This window comes from Rhipicephalus microplus, chromosome 6 (assembly GCF_043290135.1).
Source record: "Rhipicephalus microplus isolate Deutch F79 chromosome 6, USDA_Rmic, whole genome shotgun sequence".
In the NCBI taxonomy this organism is placed as follows: Eukaryota; Metazoa; Arthropoda; class Arachnida; order Ixodida; family Ixodidae; genus Rhipicephalus; species Rhipicephalus microplus.
The window spans coordinates 175,383,370-175,407,218 of NC_134705.1; the positions used below are offsets into that span (position 1 = coordinate 175,383,370).

Consider the following 23,849-nt stretch of genomic DNA (forward strand, 5'->3'; position numbering starts at 1 on the left):
CGCCTATGTAATCTTGATTTAAGTGTCATTCCAAAAGGCACTAGAAGAACAACAGGCATGCGGTTGTGATTCTGAAACACGTGACACCTTCAGTACACCACCTCCGACAGGTTTTTTGGCTCCACTATGCAACGAATAGCGTTGGCACCAGACACCTACGCTTTTTGTATATGTTGAATGCTGCTAGCAACGATCAAGAATACCGGATGTTAATAGAACACTAGACTTGAAGAAAAAATAAGAGCGTTTGGGAAGTATTTCTGCCGCACAATTATAATCGTCAACCTCTCATACTTTCCACTAAGGTCCCTGCACTTCCCAGTAATGAACGGTGAGTGCAATATTGGCGCGACATAGTGTACCATATGAAAAGATAGCCAAAGGAGTCTCTTCGAAAAAATATTTTAAAATGTGGGCAAGCCAGATAACAATCAAATAAAGTTGTGACGTAGAAATACCCTGCTCCCCACCCCCAATACTCAATTTTTTTCTTAAGGCATGCATGTCTTACGAAACTGAATGAGTGCTTATACCTCTCAGCCATATAGGGATGCCAACTTATTTGATATGCACACACAAACACATGAGGACAAGGAGAAAGTAGGCTAACAACGTTCTCATTGTTGAGGAAACTGTCGTAAAAGAAAGCAAAGTAGGACTAGGACAAATATATGCAGTATGTGTGAAGGTAGTCCAGGTGCCAGTCAAGCACAGAGGCCAGTCGTCAGGCGCGTATGGGCAGTACATCGATTTGCCTAATCTTTGTGCTCGCAGCTTTGACCGCACTTGTTGCTTTGTTTATTGTTGTGTTTTGGTTTTTGTTTCAGATAAAAGAATGAATCAATGTGAACTTCGTGAGCCTGTTTGATTCGGTGAGCCTAAACAATTCAGTTGGTGACGTGGAACTGCTGTGCGTCGGCTGAACTTCGTCTTGCGACGAAACAGCTGTCGGCCACACGGAGCCAAACTAGCCGAAAGGGGCTGAAAGAATGAAGCTTAGACAAATCCATCTACTACCCATTTTTCCCATGCTGGCTAAAGCGCAGCGCATTACAGTTCCCATAGACACTAGCGCCAGATTTCCCTCTAGTGTCTTATTAGAGAACTATGGCCAGGGGATCCCGCACGTTCCACTCGGCACTGCTTTCACGTACGACAACTTCGGTCACTCCACGAGGCATGCTCGCGTGTCTATCCCTGTGGGCGTGGCTTCACAACAGCGGCCTGCTTGGGTTGTTTCGCACGTCCATTCTTGCCGAGGCGTCGTTCCTGATCCAGCTTGGGCTTCTCGGTGCGGGTGTGCCATACGAGAACCTGAGTGCAGTTCTCGGCAAGGGGCTCCAACTCTTCTGGCCCCGACAGAAGCTGCTTCAGCAGATAGGACTCCTGCTGACCGCGGGGCAACCGAAGCCGGAACTGGGCACCCGGGTTGTCGAGGAGAAGTTGCAGGGATACGGCGAAACCCGCCATGTCAAGAGGATAGCGCCTGCAAAAGAAGAAAGTGGCACGGTAAGTGAGAAATATTGCGCGTAACTTGTTTCGTGCTTTGAGAGTCTACAGCAAGAACGTTGTTGCCTGTAAAAGTTGCATGAAAGATATAACTTGGGTGCTGTGGTCATTCGAGTACAGTGCTACCAATTGGTACCCCTGGATATATCTGGTTTTTGTGCTCACCACATCATACATTTCTGTGCTGTTTATTATGATGTATCTTTCCAAGTTTCCCAATCCAACAAGGTGCCTAAGTGGCTGTGGTGTCGTGCTTCCAAACACAAAAACGTGCATTTGCTTCCTGCCCACAATGACTGCGTTCCAACGGGAGAAACGAAAAACCATCCAAATACCAGCATTTTGGTGTAAGGAAATTATTCCAAGACGTGCTTCTCATATCTTGGTTTGCCACATTAAAAGCCAATATTTAAAGCTGGTATTTCTGAATTTCTGTGTAATCAGTTTCTAAATGCAGTTGAATACACACGAGTGCAGTGTGTGTGAATACACAATCATTTTGAAAGGTTGCATTTATGTTGCGGTATTTGTAGGGAGCAACCAGTTTGCAGGCAACAAACCATTCGCAGCCACACTCGTGGCTGCCACAGTACATAATAGGACCACAGTTCCTAATTCATTGCTCTTTAGTAGGAAACTAGTGGGCAAGCACAGATTCTGCTCACATATCTAGAAGTTATATGCATACAACACTACTACATTTAGAACTGTTATTAATTTGTGGATTTCTTTTCCTGTAATTAATTAGTCAGCTGACTAACTTTTTTTGTAACTGGCATAACTTTTTGTGCAGCTTCCATGTTGTACACCCACTATATAAACATCCAATTGTCGGTATGACTAACATAACGCCTCAGCAGCTTCTGCTTTTAGATACTCGAATTGCCATCAGTGCAGTTTATATTCAATGCCCGTGTGAACAAAGAGCTGCTAGTGTAACGTGCCGTCCTTATGGTCTTATCTGAACTATGACACATATAAGTTCATGCAGACACGAAATATAGAACTATAGAGAGATGGGCTATTTGGTAGCTAAAGCAAAATGGAGAGGCGAGCGGGTTCGTACTGATTCCTTGGAGTCAGATGCGCTACCTTTGCACCACCGGGTCACGATACTGATTCCTTATTGTGTAAAAGTAGCGCAAAGTAAGAGGAGGACACCGCGATCGCACGACACAAGAACTTGTCGAGGCTTTAAATGTCTACACGTAGGCTTCTATGTGCGTTAGTGATCTTTGTTTGGCCTTGTCGGAAAAGGAAGCGATACTACACAAGGAAAGGAGGTAGTAGGTTGGGGGGGGGGTGCTGCAGGAGGTGTGTTTTTTTTTGTTTTTTTTTTTGCCTATTTTGCATCACCCATGATGCCCATTCGTGCGATTTAGTCGAGCGTGAAATTTAGATGTTATATATTATCTAGTCAAGCAATAAAGCTTTCAGTTGTGAGTAAGCGCTTGTGGTGGTCACTTTCTTGCCCTTGTCTTTTTTTCCCGCCACTTTTACGCCGTAATGAATTGTTGGCAGGTAGTCATGTCGAAGGGCTTGGCATGCAAACACGGACGCAAGAGAAAACATGGGACAACACAAATGCCATTTGTGTTGTTTTGAGTTCCGTCTTGTTATTTCTTTCCTTTCCTTCCCCTGTCCCTTATCCCCTGTGTAGAGTAGCAGGCTAGAGCGAACTAGCTCAGGCCGACCTCTCCGCCTTCTAATAAATTCTCACTCTCTCTCTGTGTTTGTACGGCCAGTCTTCTGACCTGAAACCTAAGGGTCTTTTCTTCGTGAAGAGAAACGTGGCAGTTCTTACCTGTACGGCTTCCAGACTGCATTCCAGCCGACAACACGGCCATTTTTAACTATGGGCTGCTCGACCAATAGACCTCCTACCAAACCCACAGGCCAGACCGACACTTTGATGGTCTTTCGCATCTGCAAAAACATGCACAACATAGTCAGTTTTCGATGAGTGTCTTTCATACCTGCATAGCTCATAATCTTATTCCATTTGCAGATTAGCAGAGAAGAAAGCTGCTAGTACATAAAAGGGCTATGCTGTCGAGAACACAGCAAAGTGTGTCAGTGAACGTAAAGAAGTTGTCTCACTGATGCTCTCGCACTCGCGGCATTAAAAGAATTTTGCAGCGACTCTATGGCATTTGACATAACACTGTCAAATATTGAGAACCTCATGCATTCTTCCTGTCTCTATGTGGCTCGTGTCGAAAGTGTTTTCCCAAGCATGAATTGCGATCATATATGTGAAAAAGAATTTTTAGTCACTTTGGAGGCAACATAGCGAAAAATAATATAAAGCAGGTAAATTGTGGAATTACTACACAAAACTCAACAAACGTCAACATGTGCAAGCATTTCAATATAAATAAAAGTTGCCAAGGCGGTACTGCAGGGATAGTTGAGCTGGCATTGTCGGAAAGACTGTGCACCTGTAGATGCATGCGTGGGCACCCCAAGCTCTCACTTTTGGTGTTTGTCCTTGAATCTGTAGATGCACATTGTTTTACAAAAAGGGGTACTGGTATATGGCACTTTGACAGGTTAAACAAGTATGAAACACTTCTATTTTCAAGCTTCACGCTTGAAAACCTGCAGTCCTCCAAGAAACTGTGACTGCGAATATTTAGTGCAGCAAACTCGTTTTTGCCAGCCAAAGCCCATCCTTTGTACGTCAAGAACCAGCTTGTTCGGCATGACGAGTCGAATTTTAACAAATTTGACAAACCTCGAAGTTGCATTTCTTGCTGAGCAAGTAGAGCCCAAATCATGTACAAACACCAACTGCCAGAAGTTTCCACATGCGCACCTCTTCGAACAGACGTAGGTCGTAGGTGTTATCGTCGTCAGCAAAGTAGACTACACCGCTGGGATCCAGCTGCTGCGCATTGTTTCGTAGCCAACGCAGGCCTTCGTTTCTTTGGAGGACACCTTTCGGAAGAAGCCAGCTGGGATCCTCGGGCTTCAGCTTGCGATCTGCCGGAGTAGCAGCATACAGATGCGTATAGGCCACGCCGCAGCGAGCTAGCAGGTCCGACACCGCAGCTGTTCGAACAGTTGAATCTTCGACAACGATCCAGTGCAAGTGAGGAACCTGTGGAAGATGGAGTGATTAGGAACAAGTGTGGCATTTGGCTCGAGTCTAAAGCATTTCATATGTAATATTATTGTATAAAATTTTTATTCTTATAATGCTTAAGCTTATAGCGTGCCTCTTAAACATACTGCTTGTCACAGAGCAATAACTTGCGAATATGTCTACCACTGCCATTCAGTTTCAAGCCAAGCTTATTTTGGTATATGCTTCACTGTTGTCACTAAGAGCACAAGCCAAACAAACTAGCATCAGCTTAATAATTTGCCCACGGTGTCTAAAAAATTTAGGTTTAGATCAAAGTATAAATGCACCATGGTTTAGTGCACACAGAAACTGATTTAGAAACTTGTAAGGGTGTTTGGCGAGTTCTCGGAAAAATGCACTAGCTACAACGAGCACAAAAATTATGAGCCTTATAATTAAGCCATTTCAACAGGAGATTACAGATTTGTTATTGTACTTCCTTATGACTATGGGATGTATGAAATTCTTTTAACCATCATTAAGGTCCCTTCCCCTAATGTAGGGTTGTGGACAGGCTTGTTCTACCTCGCTTGTTTTGGAAACCTTGACGTCTGTAGCTGTAACAAGTGTCGCTCTGTGATGTTAACAGCAGCAATCGTGCGCATGCACTCTGCCAATAAATTTACCTCTCTCCTTTTCATCTTTCTACTACGTTCCGCCACCACAATTTTAGGGTAGCGAACCTGACCTGTTTAATGTGGTGTTCGGGTTCAGCTTTAACTCAAGTTGCCGTGTGGCGCCTCGCGCGGCAGCGATGTCTAGAGGCACCGCTAGGGTTGCATAAGAGAAAACAGAGTTTGTGACGAGCACTCGGACGAGGAGGACGTCTCTTTTCGGCGCTCTGCGTCAAGTCGTGTGGCGGCTTCCCCGCGTTCCCGCCGCCACCGTTGGCGGGCTGCGGTGCTACGCTTCTTCTTCGTCATCTGCGTCGGGGCCGCCGAGACACGATACAGGAGGTAAAACTACCCGCATTCTGTTTCATCTATTTCTCTCTCTTTCAAAGTAACAGAATGATGGTGCCCGGATAGAATAACGTTCGGCGACTCACCAGACGAAATGTATGGCAAAGCCTCGTCAGCTCGGCTTCTTGGACCGGACGTGCATAAGTAGGCGTTATTGCATAAATCACTCGCTGCCGTGTACCATCCGCAAGCTTTTCAACCGCCGCAATGCAATCTGAATGGACGGCTGACGACACTAGACTGTCGACCTGCACAACAGCGAAAAAAAAAAAAATGGATTGTCATGCCTCAGAGTAGTCTCGGAATACGCGCACAACACAAACAAGCAAAGGGAGACGGACGCTTACGATTTTCCGTAGACAGGAGTGCTTCCAGCTTCGCGATATCGCGTACGTTTGGCTCTGATTGAGACATTGCTGCGTGGTTACTGTGAAACGGAAGAAAACGAGGTGTCAGATCACGCTTTGCTACAGCGCGCCGAGAGCTGACGAAGGAACTCACTCAACTGCACCACTAGCCACGCGACGATGAAGCAGACGGCTACTGTCAGGAACCTGCTGCGGGCACACACTCGGGCGACCATTGACAGCGATCACATGAGTACGACAGATACGAAATGCTATGCGGAGTCACGGGGAGTTTGCGGTGCTGTCGTACAAAGTTCGTGCGGGTTGACATCGGTCCGTTCTTAAAGTAAGAGCGAACATAACTTCACCAATTGAGTATCAATGCGGCACATCTTGAACACAATATGCTTGGCTAGAGGCTAGCTATGGCTTGTGCGTCGGCAGCTAGCCGTGGCCGAAGAAAGTTCTTGAGTCGAGCAACAGTCGAGTCGGGGCCGTTACGCAAGCCATCGTCAGCCATCAGAGATCGGAAGAACTGCTGTTGTGTGGGTGGCGTATCGTGTTCGCGGTTGTGGCCCATTTAACCAGCGTGATAAGTATCTTCATACCAGTGAAATATCCACCGCAGTTTACTGAAAATTGTTGTAGAAACGTTTAGGCGCTCTCTGTTCGAGCGTATTTCGCGAAAAGGTTAGAGAAAGAGCAGCTCACAAGCGCCATGGCGGAAAACACGCAGCAAACCAGCTCGACGGCTACCGTCAAGCACGAGAGCGGCGCCTCCAGCCCCGCCAGCGGGGTAGGAACGGCCGAGAGCAGGTCGGCGCCTTCGGGTCAGTCCCTGTCGGAGCTGCTGCTTCAGCTCGAGGACTACAGTCCGACTCTTCCCGACGCCGTCACGGCGCACTACCTGAACACCGCCGGGCTTGAAGCCAGCGACCCGCGCGTCGTCCGTCTCGTTTCCCTGGCGGCCCAGAAGTTCCTCTCGGACATCACCAACGACGCTCTGCAGCACTGCAAGATGCGCGGTGCCGGACAGAGCAAGAAGGCTACCAAGGACAAGCGCTACACGCTCACCATGGAAGACCTGACGCCCGCGCTGCAGGAGTACGGCATCAACGTCAAGAAGCCGCACTACTTCGTCTGACGTCGCGCCTCCTGGCCCGCCGAAGGGCCGCCGCACTACGCTGACGACGGTGACGCGGTGTTGTGCCAGTTCGAAGTGTGAGAGATTGGTGCGGTACTTGGCAGATGTCTACGAGTGTTCCTAATCGTGAAGCCCAGTGGCGTTAAATGCTGCGCGAGCTGCGATGTATATAGAATTGTGAAAAAAGCTGCAGCCGCTTTCGAAAAATCACGCCGTATAGCGCATCTTGTAAGATGTAAATTGTGAAGGCTAAAAGAAAATACTGCAAGGGTGATGACCTGCAATGGCAACACACTTCGATTCGGGGTGTGATCTACACAAAATAAATGCGGTAATAGGACATTCCCTTTGTCTGTTTTTCTACGTAATTGCAGCTTATAGCAAGTACGAAAACGGGGTTTCATAGCCATGAAGGTACCCTCAACATATATCGGTGCCAATGTGGATATGGAAAAACTCACCAGGCCACCTCTGGTTTATTACCACACTTTGCTGCAGGACATGGGCTAGTTGCAGACTGTGCAAATCTTTTTTTATACCCACATCGCACAAGAATGCAAAAAGTGCTTTACGTTTGCAGTCTCTTTTTACAGAGCGGAAATGCTTTTCAACGTGGAAGCGTTGCTTCACAGACACGCGGCGCTGACAATCTCTTTTTCAGAATTTTGTTTGGGATTCGGCTGCAAACTCGCCACCCAATTGGGACACTAGCTTTCAGAACAGAGGCAGTATGTATTAATATATCGAGTCCAAGTGTCCCACTAACAATTGTAGCCGCTGCTCTTCACATGTGCCCGGGGTCGTTCAGTCAGTAACGTTAGCCATAGATGCTATGACGCTGTGCACGATTCTTGTGTCCAAGCGTGCAACATGCTAGGCATACAGACAGGATAGTCCCCACCCTGTCAACCTGCTTACAAGAGCACACAAGAAAATAAAACATGAAAGGGTTTGTTACACCACCAAGAAAATTTTTGTTCATTTTGAGTGCAAGTGCCGGAAAAGTAAACATCAAATTATTTTTAATCAATTCATAATTGCTGGCGCCCACTTGTTTCAAGGCTGCTTCATTACGGGCATGAGTGAGATCGACGGACTCTGTTTCCAGAAAAGACTGCTTGTGAAGTGAAGATTACTTTGTCCTGTGTCTGCAGGCAAAGCTTTTTTTTCCAGTAGTCCTACAAGTGGCCATGTGGCAGAGGTACTACACTGTGCATGCATGTTGCCCGAGCTGGTAGTTTTGGCTTGGACAACACAGTGACAGTGGTTTTTGGGCTCACCCATGCTATCGCTGCACTTTTCCATCTGAAAACAAGAACATAGCTACCAGTTCGCTTAGAATGTTTCAACAGAATGATGATCCTGCATAGATTTATTTGGGCTCGAGACTAACATATTGCAGTACATGCACAATGAAGAACAACTTTCACTGGTGTAGTGCACTCCTGTGGCACCTTCTCAGTTCGTTGCACACAGCCGCACGGTCTGACCTTGGGAGCGCGGGCGTCAACATGTTTTACAAATAAAATCAACGGGGTGTATGTAACGCAGAACGTTGCATAGTTCGTCCTTTCGATGCACCGGAGCGGTCAGCTCTCCATGGAGAGTCTCAGGGCGGCCTCGAGCATTTCGTCGTCCGAGAGCGTGGACGCCTCGGTGGGCGTCTTGGCCTGCTGGCTTTCCTGCAGACTCTGCTGCAGCGCCTCCTGGAGGTCGGGATCGCTGTCTTCCTCGTGAAAGTCATCCGCTTGGCACTGTGGCAGTTCGCCAACCACCACGAAGATGGAGTAACCTGAGATGGGTATTAAGGAAAGCCATACGACATTCGCAAGAGCAAGCATTTCGGCGAGTTGGCATGGATAAGTGGTGGAAGTTGAAACAGCGCAAAGTGTAACGCAGACTTGTGGAAGGAAAAAGACAACGGTGTTTGTGTTAGGTGTACCTTAACTTGTCTGCGTTTGATGATCCGCCACGTGAATTTCCAGCAAGAACAGATGTATCAAAGACAATGATATGTGGTATAATAACGGTGTCGTAGCATTGCTTAGAATGTACCAATAAAAAATGTAGGTACCACCTACACAGCCATGGCATGCCTGCTAAATTATACGGAATTAGTGCAGAAGGACTAAGTTAAGCTGCTAACAGTAAAAGAAAAGAGTGAAAAAAGTATGTGCATTTAAAAATGAAGGCTTTTGAATAACAATCGGCAGCAATATAAAAATTAGAGCTATAAATTGAAACAATTAAAAAGGGAGATACATTCAAGTTGTTTCAACAGAGCATTTTAATAAAAGCTACGAGTTTAATATATTATCTGCAAGTGAATAAGGTGCACGATATTTATAATTCAGAACTGTGGATCCTGTAATTCTGAATTAGTGACAAGGGGTTAACCGTGCCAGCTGGTTTTCATTTAATGGGATACTGAACGAAAATTGGAAAACCTGACGAAACTCTGCAATTCTACACAGAAGATGCGACTGTTCTGAAAAACAGAGTTGATTTCCCATATTTTTTAACAGTTGGCTGTATTTTAAGTGGACTGTCAGCGCGTGGTGGCTGCAGGCAAGCGGGAGCCGTGACGTCGCAATCGCCGAGGTGCACGCAGGGTGCACGAGTTCCTGTCCTCTTTCTTTTCTCCACCTCTCTATTCATTCCACTTAACCCTTCCACAAAAGCACTGATGCTTTGCCTCAGCCAGAAGCATTGTTTGCAACCGGTGTTGTACAAACTGGTTTTGGAAATTGTAAAGGAGGGAGATGAGCGAGCTGAGAGACACGGGCGAAGGCTGGCGTTGCTGGCTTGCCCATTTCGGGTGGATGTGACGGCACCAAACGTCGCCTCCTGTCATTCATGGCAAGGCTGCTACACGTGACAGTTTGTTAAAAATGCATTAAATGAATGATTTTTCTCAAGTTGCTGCCTGGAATGAAAGTTGTGTCTATTGATTCCAGAACTAAGTTTTTTGCTTTGTTTGGAAATCTTCTTCAGCATCCCTTTAACGGTTCGTGATTACTACATAAAGTATTACGTTGGGTCAAATCTGCGATGAAATTTACCAGGATGATCAAGTTTCCGACCCAAAACCAGCTACACATAGGCTGTATTGGGAAGTCAACCATCTGAAATGCCCGAGAAGTGCTTGACGTCATGAAAATGAGTAAGCACTACTAGATGGAGCATTCATGCATATTCTCTGTGGGTGGGACGGCGATGGCATTGGGCAGAGCCATATATTTTCTTATATGTACACTAGATGGAACTCGGGAATTAAGTGTTTGTGGGAGCTGCGACACACAGTGCCTCAGCCAGCATGGGAACGATGGGTAATACACAACAGTACGTAATGTTGGGCTAGTTGGTACATATTAAGTTGAAATACGTGGCGCAAGGTTGCCAATGAGAAGAACGAGAAGAGACAGAAAGAGCGCCAACTCACAACTAAGTTTATTTTCATGAAGCATTCTTAATATATAGGCTCTTCGAGGACATGCGCAGAACATTTCATACACCGCACGTGCAGGCATGAACATTTTTGATGATGTAATAAACGATTATTTCAATCATGATATCTAGGAACCAGCAAAAACAGATATGCCTGATGCAAAGTCGTTCAAAAAAAACCAAACACACCCAAGCCTGCGCAAAAAATTCGAGGAAAAAACAGCAAAAAAAAAGGACTGACAGACACCTCGTAGCAACCATTTAAAGTACATCTAGATCCAACAGTTGGAATTCTCTATTACGCAGCAAAACTGAAGGCACGCTGACGCACGAGTCACCTTTCTTCCTTATGTGAAAGGCTTCGAGTAACTCCCGAGCGCATCCCGGCTCCTTCCAAGTAGTCACATGCGATCGAACTGCGGCGTGCAGCCACACGAAGCACAGTGGAAGGGTAAATGAGACCCTGTTCCATTTCTAATTGATATAGAATGCTCCCTTAAACATTCATTTGTACAGCGCCCTGTACAAATGAACCTAATACACAAATTTATCTAATCTTCGTTCTTTTGGCTTCGCGTGGCTTGGAGCCGCCTTGTCACGAGACGACAATCAGCAAATATTCAGCAGTCTCTCTACACGGCCTTAAGCTTTTAGGCTTATCGATTCAAATCTGGTCACAAAATTCCCAACGGTCTGATCTTTCATTCAAAATAAAATAGAATCGCAACAATGAGCAAAACCACATGTGCGTTCGAAGCTTGCAAGCACGAAGACTAGGCAACTTTGCATACATACCCATCATCTGCATAGTGGCTGAACGATCGCATTGCCAGCGTCCCCTCTAGTTGATTTGAGTAAATGCCATAGGCAGAGCAGACACTTCTTAGGTTGAAAACCGAGTGTGTAGGTTCATTACCTTCCTGTTGTAGCTGAGCGAGGAAAAGTGCGAGGTAGGTCCTGGAGATGGGCTGCGGCCCCGACAGCAGCGAGTTGAGGTTGAACCAGCGGCTGCCCAGCTTGCGGATGGTGAACCAGTGGTCCTTGTAATTGCATATGTAGGCCGTCGACTGCCTGCAAGTGGTGGAACAGGCTATATCATGATCCGAATGCAGCACAACAATACCGGAGCAGTAATAGACAGCATCTACTAGCCCGCTATCGCGCAGTTTTCAGACAAGCCTAGAGTTTTTTTCTTTAAAGGGGCCCTCAAACACTTTTTCAAGTAACCATGGAATGAATTCACTGAAAGAGCTTATTGCCTCATGAATTCAACGCCGCAAAACATTTCAAAAATCCGTCCAGAGCGAGTGGAGTTGCCAAGATTTGTAGCATACTGCGATTGCATTCTCTCGTCCCGACGAACGCACTGGAAGCTAAGCAGGGAGGGATGGCAGGAGCAAAAAAAAAAAAAAAACACACACACACACACATAACGCGCGCCTCGTCACCTTGAGCACTTTTTTCTTTTTTCGGATGTGCGGCTTTTCCAGTGTGATCGTGTGTGCACGCGTGTAAAAGTTGCAGACTCCTGCAGCGGTCTCTGTAACGACCGAGCGTGCAATTTTCAAATCAGCCAATGGTTGATTGATGGGCTATATAAAAGTGATTTTTGAGCGTCTTCCGTGATTTGTCGAGCGAAGAGAAGGCAATTTTTAGCTTACTGATGATTTATTGTGAATTACAGGCCAAGTGCTGTGCTATAATATTTGGATCGCGTGTTGTTGGGAGCCTCTACAACGAATCGGCGGCGTTTTCTGACCATGCTCAAAAAGTGGTGCAGGGCCCCTTTAAAGGGACACTAATTTCAAATGCCATATCAGATTATGCTATTGAATTATTGTTGAAAAACGCTATCCTCGTTAACTCTCCAACCATTATGAATGAAAAAAAATGAACGCTGAACTTTCATTCCTGAATTTGAAGCGTACGTCACAGCACACAGGTGTCAATGCGATGACACACATTCCAAAGCCTTCTACTTTCTGGCCAAATTGGCTCAATATTTTCCTGACACTTGTCGGTCAAGTTCCTGGTTCCCTCAGAACAAAACGTAGTTCATTTATGCCAACCGATTACGATGTACAGCCCTTGCAGATTCCTTCAGAAAGTAGGACATCACGCGGAGGCAATGCAGAAACTTTTGCGGCGGAGTCGCCACCACTATTTTCTTCTTGTGCCTTCTGCGACCTACCGAGCCTACCTGCCCATTGCAAGGGTGGCACTTTTGTGACTCAGGAAGGGCAATTTACTTATACATGTGCAAACCGTTTTTTCTATTTAACGTCCCTTTTAGAGTTTGGGCACTGACAAATCAAGTACTTCGAGAGATTCTTAAGCATGCATCTGTTTCTAATGCATTTCTTCTTGTTCTTGTTTTGCTGGCAGTGGCTGCTGCAGTTTACAGAGAAAATGTTCTGACAAAGCCACCCATAAATGTTCCCAAGCTATTTTGAGGCCTTCAGGCACAGATTCATTTGCGAACATAGAGGCCCACAAGCCGTACTGTAACACGACGTAATTGCCACTACGCCAAGAAGTGTCATAACCCTTCTTTTACGAAACCCTCTTTGTACGAGTCAGATAGCTCCCCTATTCTATTAACAGAGCGGCATTGCGACTCCTCTGAAGCTATCCACATACACCCTCAATAAACGTGCTCTATGAAACCCTTTTGTCTCCCACATGAATAGCCAACCAGTATAGCTATTAACGACATTCGAAAATGATTGGTGAAGTGGATATTCTAAAAATATGTAAAGAAAAGAACCTGCAACCGTAGGCTTAATTACTAGCCTTACGTAGGATCTGCTTGGGCTGCCTGCGCCACTGCATCAGTGCTGCTGTAAGGCACAAGTTCGAGGCCCCACACTTTGAGTGCGCTGGCAATCACTTGCACAGAGAAGTAGCCACTGTCGTCCAGGTTCCCCGATGGTTGCTGCGTTCGAAGAGAAGTGAACCTTTTGCACAGTGTCACACAATGAGCCGGGAATGATAGAAGAGCTAGTTTACAAGAGCAAGCTCCTACTTTATGATGCCCTCGCATGGCTCTGGTGTTTATTTGGGAACTGGTTGACATTTGGAGACGTGCATAAACTATCCAAGAAATATTGCATATGCAAATAGATCCTAAGTTTAATAGGACACCATTTGAATTTTATATGAAAAATTTTCAAAAGTTGACACAGCCCAAAAGTTTTGCTTTTAACTTCGAGTGGTCAATGAAACGAAAATTTTCAGTTCACGTTGGTTGGTGTCTAATCAGAGGCCGAGCTGTCAAGAGCCCAGAAAACTTGCTGGTAATTTGCATGGTGGTGTAAAATACGAATGGGCTGTTAAAAATTAATTACATATTTTTTATAAGCTAGTCTCCGTATTGTTGTTCCCTGACATCTTAATATGGTAAACGTGATCCACATGCTCATGAAAGAGATAACGTGACGTTTCCTTGGTTTCTCCATTGCAACATGCCAGTGGATATTTTGTACATATTGGTGCATTACATCGTCACAAGTAGCCACACTAGTGCATGATGTCACCAGAATTCATACCATAGCCTTTTACGTAAAAATAAAATATCAGCATTTTCTAAGCCTCACACTTGCTCCAAGCTGCATGTGTAGACCGAACATTTGTATGGTGATGTGACACAAATAAAAACTGGCGTGACATGATTCGAAAAGTAGCATAAGTAACGCTTCGACAGCTGGCTCAAGTTTTAACTCGTGCGCATGCACAGAACGCTGAGGTTCACATGGTGGTGTAAAGTCTGTTATTGGGAAAACGGGCGTCAGCACGCCTTCATCGGCATACGAGTCGGGTCACGTGTAACTCACTCACATGCACGAAACGCTGGTAGTCGTCGCTGTTCAGGCCCCCTTCGGCCATGGTCTCGCGTTCCTGCTCGTCAATTTGCTGGGCAATCGTTGCCAGGTCAACAGCAGTGAAGTACTCGCCCTGAAGCAGTCCATTGAGGCAGTGCTGGGCACACAGCGAGCCTTCTTGCTGTTTGAGAAAGAGAGAGAAAAAAAGACAAAAGCAGGTCACTGCACGAAAGCACCTTAGAAGTGTGGCAGCTTGGGCTAGTTGGTATGGTATGACGATAGTTAGAGCGCGAGAACAAAACGACGACACAGAGACAAGAAGAACACAAAAGACAAGAAGGACACGAAGACGAAAGAAGGACACGAAAGCGCTCGCGCTATAACTATCGTCACAAAAGCACCGCGTTTAATCCAACAACGAAAACATTGCATACAGCTGATAACTACACAGAGCCAATGATTGCAACGCACGAGCTACTGATACCGCTATAATCTGCATGACCATTGAAACTATAGAGCTACGGATACCACTATCATCTCTAAAACAACCTAACAAACCCGTTATTCTGGTCGTCCAACCTATCTGCACCGCGGTGACGGAGTAGCTGGCACCCACGGTGTCGATTGGCGTTAGCACACTCACACAAACGCGATTATAACTGTACCATTGTATTGAAGTCGCGAATATCGTAGCTAGATCCTGCAAAAGCATTAGTCTTATTTTATACGCCGCGAACTCCAACGTTCGCGTTGTGCGTCTGTTTCCAAAGTGACGCTTCACCAAACAAGAGCCTAGGTTTCCGAAGCATGAGACATGTTTTGACAGCAAGCACAACAGATAGTTCAAAAGACATTAACGAAAAGTTGTTGCTAGCGTTTCATTTATTCTCGTGAACGAACAACACAAACGCCAAGGGCGCACAAGAAACGCACAGACGTCGGTGTCTCCTCGCGTTGTTTTGCCACAGTTTCTACCTTAATTTCTAGTTCGATCGCTATTTTATTCAGAACAACTCGGTTCCTACATCCAGCGGCGACGCGTAAATTAGCAGCGAAGTGAACCCCGTAAACGCGTTTAAACATGGAAGTCACTGAAGGCGAAACTAGAAACCAAGACCGCGTTTGAGAGAAATTATCATTCACCGACGCAAAATTCGGGCTCTCACCTTCTCGTGGAATATCCGTTCCATCCCTAACGGGGGCACAGCCGCACGTCACTAAGAATCGTAGGCGGCTATGCGAACAGGGCTAGCTCGGCTCACAGCAGCACAGGTGCCCATTTTCGCAATGTCCGATGATCATTTTTAACCGTCCGAAAATGGAGCTTTCCGGCACCGCTGGTTTTGAGTAGGCGGATGGTTCTCACGTGGTCGGTAGTAATTAAAAAAGGCGTGGCGCGGGCACGCACACACCGACGCGCAAGTTTGCCGTTCGTCTAACACCAATGTAAGCAAGGCACGTATGAGTGCGGAGAACGAATCAATTTCGCGTGACGATCTTCATGGGGCACGTTCGGGCGAGGCGATCTCGTCGCAGATTCTTGCTCACGTAAACATCACCACCTTTCCGAGTTGCGGTTTCGGTAGCGCCGCGCCAGGTTACCGGGCACCAGCAAGCAATGACATTGTTGCGAATTCCTCAGTACATTAGTCAATAATAACAAAATTTATTACGTTGTTTTAACGCGTTTTGACGATTTGAAGACGTTGAATTTGCGAAGTGATTATACGTAAATAGCTAAAAGTCTTTTTCACAGGTCACTACAGTCGAGTCAAGCCAATTCGGAAGACAGGAACGGACAAGCTCGAGCGAAGGTCAGGTAAAGCACACGGCATAGAAACTTGGGGTTGGTGTGTTGTTTTATCCTGTTGCGTGTTTTTTTAAAAAATACGACTGCAATCTTGTTATTCATTGCATTTCATTCGTCTACCCTTCAGGAGCGGCTTTTAGGAGCAGCTCAGCGTCTTGGTTTATGGCAGTCACTGCTGGTGCTACCCTGCTGGACAAAGTCAGGCCCGTGTTCAAATTTTGTGGGCGATACTCTGCCACCGTCCTGTTCCCGACCATCAGCGGCTACCTCATTTACGCCGATTACTCGCGCACCCAACGGTGGAAAAAAAGCAAGGCTATCTCCGAGTGAGCGGCAAGGACGCAGTAACGATTCAGGTGGGTCTTACCTTCGGTGGCCGTGCAGGTTAAACCGGAGGTCAAAATCAGGTTTACCGCGTAATCGCGCACGTAGTACGCGGCAGGCATTGCGTAAATCGCGCCCTAATATTTCTCATGCGAGTCCCAATTGAGAATATGTGTTGTGTCCTGCTATGCAGCCGCTAAATGTGCCCGCTGCGCGTCAGCTTGCGGCGTACCTGTGTTCGTCGCAGTTCCTCGCGCGCCGCGTGTGTTCCGGCTTGGTGGCGTGTTGATTCTTCTGTCTGGTACATTTGTGCACTGCCGTCCCTATTTTAGCGCATTAAAATTTAGACTAATGTTATCGGCGTCTAAAACCTACAATGCGCATCGTAGTACAGTCGGAGCGAATGAACGTTACGTAGTTTAGGTGCGGACCCAAGGGTTTCAGCAGTTAAGTCACTGCTGGTAAAAAGGAGTATGTGGTCGGTTTATATATAAAAAAAAAAAACTTTTTGCGTTAGTGTGTGTGTGTTCAGTGTTGCAAACACTAAAAAAAAAGAATATTGATACAGACTCTAGGATATCTATACTCGACCCTGTTGTGTTACTACTTCATACTGTTGGGCACGAATTTATGTCAGTCATGTCACCATCAGTATAGCGTCGTATGCTGTCATAACGGCGTGTGGCCGTGCACACAGGGTGAAACGACACACATCAACACGGTAAGACATGTGCACGTTCCAGGGTTCGTGGTCTCTGAGTTAGTTGTTTCACCCAGTGTGTGCAGCCGTTCATTGTAATCGACAACTTAGCCCGCAGCTTCAGTACTGGCGGATTGGAACAGGACAATTTATGGCCGAGTAACACACATACTTTTGTTTTCATCGTCTTCAGTTCTAGATATATTGGTGTAATTTAAACTCGTACACGTAATTTAGAGCCAACATTACCGGTACAACTTAAATGTATTGCCACATTATGTGGTTATCTCTAGTAATTACGCATACCAGTCATTATACTAGAAAATTTAATGTTGCATTTGAATTCACGTGAGGACAATACATTTTGTACATGTAGTCATTATAATACACACTTTACAGTAGCATCAATGAGGTCATCATTTGTTGCTTATAAACATGCTTTCTGGCGGCCAGCACCTCTATAAACAAAACATTTAAGCGCAAGGAACAGCACCCCTACTGCCCTTTTTCTTTGTGCCTAAAGCTTGTGTTCGCATCAATTCGTGCTTTCGTCCGCTGAAAATCACACATTTCACAAAAGTAGCTTGAAAATTGTCGCACAGGAATCTTGTGCTATCAGACAAAAATCGAATCATGCAGAGCGTAAGAGTGCCGAACCAAGTAACTAGACCACTACATTGGTAACGTAACTTAAGTTGGTAGCGTATTGCTGATGCTACTGGATCTGCGCAAAAAAATATAGGGAACAACATTTTCCTGACTTGATTGTACATCGTAGCGTGTTCACACTGCGGATGCTCCTGTTGGGAGATGTGGCCATTGAGACCAGCCTAGCGCCAGTTGCTTGTGAGTGTTAATTCAGGCTCGATCATGGTCTTAGTGGACGCGTGTCGAGCGACTGTGCAAGTGCGAAATCTAGCAAATCGGACAGCGACTCGACATTCAGATGTTGTGTTGGTCTGATGACTAACGGCACTGAATTATTCCCCAACCCCCGTACAGCCCGGGCTCTGCACTAGCAGACTATTTCGTTTTCCCAAAAGTGAAATCCTATCAAGAAGTTACACCACCACAGTACCCACCCAGGTACATTCGAAGAAGCTTGTAAGTACACCCTTAAAGAACCCAGAACCACCCCGAGGATGAAATTTAGTTGTGGACAATTACAACATCATGTTGTAGTTGTTCGCAAGTCTACCACAAACACGTCGCCGCAAAGATTTTTCAAACGGTGCCGTAGTAGCGCAGTTGCACAGATTTGATAATCAGAAAGCGGAGATCGCTCGTTTCACTCTTTCCTTCGCTACCCTCCATTCGTCGGCTGGTCTTCTCTCCCAAAGCTACCTTGCCCTTCACCGAGCGCCCCTCCCGATCTCGTGTGACATACGACATTGCCGACGCGCTCTTCGAATTATCGAATTAGTGTCCACTTCCGGCTACCGTGCATCTCTCAACTGCATGCTTTTCTGCTGCCCGGTGTTTTTTATTCAGTTCGCTAGGCACAACTGTTGGTACACTATTGACTTGAAACTTGAGTTAGAGGCCACAGTTGCCGATTCGCAAGTGCGCACATGTGGGCTACAATATGAAGAACAGCAAAAAGCGCGGGCAGCTGCTTGCATGCCAACCGGAAGTCGTAGGGTCTTGTTCAACCAATTGCAGCATTGATTGCCGTTAGCATCACAGATGCAGCATGTTGATGTAGTGCGCATTGCTGAGAAACCCGGAGAGGAGAAGGGATTGTTTCCGTGAATTTGCGTCGCACCCAAGGCTTGTGGTGCTGTCACGTGTGGCATCATTGATCATGAAGGCGTTCCGAGCAAAATGTTCATGTTTGCTTGAAATCTTTGACGAGAATGTCTGAGGTGGTTTAGGACCTCTTTAAAAGGACACTCAAGTTGAATAACAATTTACATGAGACTGAAAGTTCAAGGTATGACAACATCTGAAACGACAATATTATCAACATGAGTGCCCTACTTACCGAGAAATTGAGGGAAATGTAGAACACATGTGCCACAGTACGACATTCTCAATATGGTCCCGATCACGTCAGAGCTAAAGCTTGCAATAATCACTAGTAATCGAACCAGCTGCACTTAATACCTTCCGTGCATCAAGAAACGTGATAAAATGCTGCTTGTAATAAAATAACTGCCGGTAGTTACTATGGAGAATGGCCCAAGTGGTTGAAAAGTTCAATTTTCGCCTGGCTAATCTGGACAGGTCGTGTCATCTAGCAAGGCCCAATTGAACCAAGCACATTTGCCATCTTGGAGCCAATGGCAGGAAATTGTTCAATGACCGTTGTTGCTGCTGTGGCTCCCGCTGCTTTCGTTCTGCTGTTACTATTGTCGGCGGCCGCGCAGTAAAGCCGGGCAACGTTGTGCATGGCAACAATGACGCGAGAGGTTCTGCTTGAGGCGAGTAATTTGAACACAATGCGGACAACTAAAACGGGATTTTATTTCAAAATAAGCAATTCTTTGTCACAACAGTAACACTACGAGGTATCTAGACCGCAATTCCAACAATAAACGTCGACTTAATAGTTGCCTTTAGCGTTCTATTTAGGACCTTCTGAAATGCACATAATGGTAGGCCTTTGAGGCATGAAAAAGCTATAAGCAAAAGTGTGTCATTGCTCATGGGCGATACCTTGACAACTTTTCAGGCATTGCAGCTATATCTCTAATAAATCTATTTTGCTTAAACTTTTTCCAATACCTTATACGCAAACCCTGTAATACACCAGTAGGCAGACTTGCTAGAATGTTCTAGGAACATACCGTAAAAACCGGAACATAGGTCGAATTTTTCTTTTAAAAAACGTGATAAAAAGTCGACCCTCGTCTTGTATACCGGTCATCGGCAGAAAAAAATGTGGAAGTCTCGCAACAATGGACAGCTGAAGTCAAAAGCCTCCATTGCCATCGTGAGCATCAGCAGCGGCGTCATTGGACAAGGCTACAGTGAACCAGATAGTTCACTACAGCAAGGCTAGGCAAGGCCTATAGTGTACTAGCAACGCCATGTTGCTTCAATTATCTTTGTCAGTATGCTGTTTTCTTTCTTCTATTTCTTTCGGAAATGAGTGGTAGTCGGCGGCAGTTTACGATAGGATTTAAGAAAAAATTTATCGAGTATGCCAAAGCGCACAGCAACCTGGCGGTACAATGGGAATTCGGTGCATAAGACAAAAGCGTCCTATACTGGAGGAGCCAGTAGCAGTGCATCACATCCTGCAGCAACCAAAAGAAAAAAAACTTCATATGTGGACGGACTGCAGTGCACCACGAACTGAAAGCGCTACTTGCCGAATTCGTCCGGGAGCTGCATGCAAAGTCGCTGCCCATGGCAGCAGAGTGCATCCACGTGAAAGCTATCGAGACAGCACGCGACTCTGGGCTCACGAGGGCACAATTCAAGGGCTTGCCATCCTGGGTGCACCGATTTATGAAGCGGAAGGGCTTTTTGCTGAGTTGGCGTACTTCCGTGTGCCAAAAACTGCCCAAAGGTTTTGATAACAAGCTAGTCGAGTATCAGCGCTTCGCCATCGGGCTTCATCGGCAGCATTGCTGCATGATGGGACACATGGGCAACACCGACGAAACTCCAATTTTGTTTTATATGCCTTTAAACCGGACTGCGACCGCTAAAGAATCCAAGCAAGTCAAGTTCTCGACAACGGGCAGGGAGCATTCGCAATTTACAGCAATGCTCATGTGTACAGCTGATGGAAATGAGCTGCCTCCTTATATCATTTTCAGGAAAAAGGGGCTACCAAAAGAAGACTTTCCCCGGGGTGTTATGTGAGAGCGAATGAAAAAAGGTTCATGAATGAGTCCCTCATGCTCGAGTGGAATCGGCGACCCGGTGCGCTTTTTAAGCGACCGAGAATGTTGGTGGTCGACTCATTTCGAGGCCACCTCATGGCTGATGTAAAGGGAACTCTGTCCAATGGCAAGACAGAGGTTGCTGTGATCCCTGGGGGACTAACAACAATCCTCCAGCCACTGGACGGAGGGCTCAATAAACCCTTCAAAGATCGCTTGAGCGAGCTTTACAATGAGTGGATGCTGGGCAATGCTGGGCTGCCTAGGACGTCCACCGCTTGGAACAGTTTGTGGCTGGGTGTCGTCAGCTTGGAAATGTCTCCTGAAAGAAATGGTGCGGAAGTCTTTCCGCAAATGCTGCATCAGCAACGCATTGGATGGAATGGAGGACGATGCACTCTGAGACTTAACTAGTGAGAAACAGACGTCGGACTCAAGTTCGGACAAGACTAAGTGACAGAACTTTATGGCCTTCTGGTGTTTAACTACATAAGATTAGTGTTGAAATAAAAAAAAGAAACGTCACCACAGTGCAGCTGGTTGTGTCGCATACTTGTCAAGGTAAGGGTTCACCGCGTTACTTCGCAATTTTTAAAAATTTCTTTCAATTTACTTATTTTTTAAACCAAAATATAGAGTCGACCTATATTTTGGTTTTTACGGCACAAAGAGCTGCAAGCATTTCCAGTGAGTTAATTTGCTGAAAAAACTTTTTGTTTCAGTGTTTGGCAAGGAGCTGAGTTGGTGAATGTTCCCTTTTCAGGATGACACTGCTGGCAACGTTGTTGCGCAGATCAAAGTACTTCGTCGCTATCCCCATGTTGACTGTCGCTGGTGCCATCGGATGGTATGTTGACCACGAGGACAACCTAAGCCTGACCAGGTTTCGGGGGAAAAGCAAGCTCTACGGCCGGGACTATGCGCCAGGCGAGAAGCCTCCGTGGCCATGAAAGAAAACATCCATACTTGAATAAACCTGAAATCTGTAGTTAAAACTTGTTTACCATACCACTCGCACCTGGATGTGCGAAGATGTTTTGAAGGAACCCTCATGGGACGAGGGATTTCGTGTGCATGTTATTAGTACTGTTGCACAATGCCAGTAACACAATTCTCGTCAAACACACAGAAAGGATTTACAAGTAGAAGCACTACCTTCTTGTTCCGGTAATAAATCACCGTGATCCTTCAGGTTTTGACAACCTCTGGGGCCCATGTGATTCTTCATCGTAAATATGACATACACTGTTTACTGCACAGGCCATGCGCTTAACATTGCAAGGTTTACGAAACATGCATTGAGCTGGTGTGGCCCAAGTACAAAACGTTTTAAAATTATTGATTTCATGCTTACTTTCAAGTGCTGATGTTTTATTGGAAAGTTCATTACGAAATATTCAGACATTTGCTTTTTAATGATAAATCCATGGTCACGAAAGCAATAATCCTCCAGGAATCATTTATCAATCTGGAATGATTGTTTCAACTTGGTGCCTCTTTAGCTACTACAAAATGCAGAAGTTTTTGTGTTAAGAGTCAAGTATTGCCAAATCTTGTAGGAGATGTTCATTATGCTCTTTTGCACAATGTGGAAGTCTGGAGAGTGAGCGCCGACCACTCCAGTAAATCGACCATCGTAGGCGAGAGCACTTGATTATCACTAAGTGCTCCTGTGCTGTTTACATGCAATCGGCTGTTTAACTGCGTTTTAGTGGTGTTTAAAGGCAACCAGTCAAATGCTACGAGAAAATGTCGTCGGGTAACAAAAATGTTTGTTGAAAAGCTCTAAAGAGATTCACAGTGATATGACCACTTGCAGATACTATTTTGCTGAAATGCTTCAGTGGCAGTTCAATGAACTCCTAATAGAGCTTGGCTGACAGTTTGTATGTTCCCTTCCACATCAAGAACCAAATGTCATTGCACCGAACTTCTGTCTGCAATTTTTTTTTCATTCGTCACTTGTTTCTTCACCACCTGGCTTGCCATATTCACATTAAGATACGGAATTCTGCACTGCATCCTACATAGTAGCAACCAGCTAAGTATTAATAACCATATATTCTATTTCATCTGTGGAAGTAACACAATAACAAGTAACACATTTAATGGAACACGTGCACTCCGGAAATTTGTGTCATGTGCTTAACTCCACTTAGGAACCTGCTGCTTAGCTGTTGTTCCATAGTGAACAAGGGATCAACACTGATCCCAAAAGTCAGTTTTTGTTTTGACGTTGGTCAGTGACCTGTTCTTTAACAATGCTTTTAACTGGCCAGACGGTACTCCGTTGAACTCTTGAATATATAATGCCGTGCAAGCTACGCAGTAAGTTTCGTCAGCAAAATGAAGAAGATCATGCATTTCGCACTTGGATTTTGTCATTGTAAGCAAGTCCTCCATGATTGGCTCCAATTGCACGCTACCGAAACTCTTCGTGGAGACTATACGAAATGCAAAGAGACTCTTAACGATTCAGTGCAATCTATCAAACCTTATAGATAACGAGGTTTGTTAATTTCTATGGCACAAAGCATCTTCATTTATAACTGAAAATTGAACGCAACCCACATTGGATGCAGATAAACTAATTCATGCCTAATTTCTGTCCGCGCCTGTTTCAGCACTTACAATGGCAGCTGTAATGCCTAAAAAGCGTGGATAGGCAAATAGTGAATTTGAGGTTCGATTAGTTTTGATACAAATAGTTTGAATTGCATGCATCGCGTATAAAAAATAGCATTTTTCTTTTCAATGAGTAGGGAAATTACAATATTAGCAGTATATCAAGCAATAAGGCCCAACTTACGAGCGGTAAA

At 45.5% G+C, this 23,849-nt stretch overlaps 3 protein-coding genes and 1 long non-coding RNA gene across 5 annotated transcripts; 2 read left to right on the top strand and 2 right to left on the bottom strand.

Annotated features, from left to right (window-relative positions):
• Positions 1-601: 601 nt before the first annotated feature.
• Positions 602-6,361, bottom strand: LOC119167104 (galactosylgalactosylxylosylprotein 3-beta-glucuronosyltransferase 3). The gene is made up of 6 exons (XM_037418527.2): positions 6,103-6,361; positions 5,949-6,028; positions 5,688-5,849; positions 4,328-4,612; positions 3,314-3,435; positions 602-1,486 (listed from the first exon to the last, which is right to left on the bottom strand). The coding sequence occupies exons 1-6, from the start codon at positions 6,182-6,184 to the stop codon at positions 1,192-1,194; spliced, it is 1,026 nt and encodes a 341-aa protein (XP_037274424.2). The 5' UTR covers positions 6,185-6,361; the 3' UTR covers positions 602-1,191.
• On the top strand, positions 5,578-22,025 carry LOC119167105 (uncharacterized). Of its 2 annotated transcripts, XR_012884357.1 has the most exons (4): positions 5,578-5,595; positions 16,117-16,206; positions 16,298-16,526; positions 21,794-22,025. It is a non-coding gene; the product is annotated as an uncharacterized LOC119167105 (long non-coding RNA). The 2 variants fall into 2 exon arrangements; XR_005109167.2 differs by lacking the exon at positions 5,578-5,595 and having other exon boundaries at positions 16,099-16,206.
• LOC119168296 (transcription initiation factor TFIID subunit 10) lies at positions 6,479-7,434 on the top strand. The gene has a single exon (XM_037419700.2). It carries the CDS (start codon positions 6,667-6,669, stop codon positions 7,090-7,092), a length of 426 nt encoding a protein of 141 aa, XP_037275597.2. The 5' UTR covers positions 6,479-6,666; the 3' UTR covers positions 7,093-7,434.
• LOC119167102 (ataxin-3) lies at positions 8,447-15,920 on the bottom strand. The gene is made up of 5 exons (XM_037418526.2): positions 15,527-15,920; positions 14,377-14,541; positions 13,338-13,474; positions 11,456-11,610; positions 8,447-8,884 (listed from the first exon to the last, which is right to left on the bottom strand). Exons 1-5 carry the CDS (start codon positions 15,548-15,550, stop codon positions 8,682-8,684), a joined length of 684 nt encoding a protein of 227 aa, XP_037274423.1. The 5' UTR covers positions 15,551-15,920; the 3' UTR covers positions 8,447-8,681.
• Positions 22,026-23,849: the final 1,824 nt, after the last annotated feature.

What these genes read in the sequence shown, in the direction of transcription:
- LOC119167104 (XM_037418527.2), bottom strand. Translation starts at nt 6,184, where the DNA reads ATGGTCGCCCGAGTGTGTGCCCGCAGCAGGTTCCTGACAGTAGCCGTC. An exon ending in GTGGCTAGTGGTGCAGTTGA is followed by an intron (nt 6,029 to 6,102) that starts GTGAGTTCCTTC and finishes TCCGTTTCACAG; the next exon opens with TAACCACGCAGCAATGTCTC. An exon ending in TTTGCCATACATTTCGTCTG is followed by an intron (nt 4,613 to 5,687) that starts GTGAGTCGCCGA and finishes CATCTTCCACAG; the next exon opens with GTTCCTCACTTGCACTGGAT.
- LOC119168296 (XM_037419700.2), top strand. Translation starts at nt 6,667, where the DNA reads ATGGCGGAAAACACGCAGCAAACCAGCTCGACGGCTACCGTCAAGCAC.
- LOC119167102 (XM_037418526.2), bottom strand. Translation starts at nt 15,550, where the DNA reads ATGGAACGGATATTCCACGAGAAG. An exon ending in AACGGATATTCCACGAGAAG is followed by an intron (nt 14,542 to 15,526) that starts GTGAGAGCCCGA and finishes TTTCTCAAACAG; the next exon opens with CAAGAAGGCTCGCTGTGTGC. An exon ending in GCAGCCCAAGCAGATCCTAC is followed by an intron (nt 11,611 to 13,337) that starts GTAAGGCTAGTA and finishes CACCACTTGCAG; the next exon opens with GCAGTCGACGGCCTACATAT.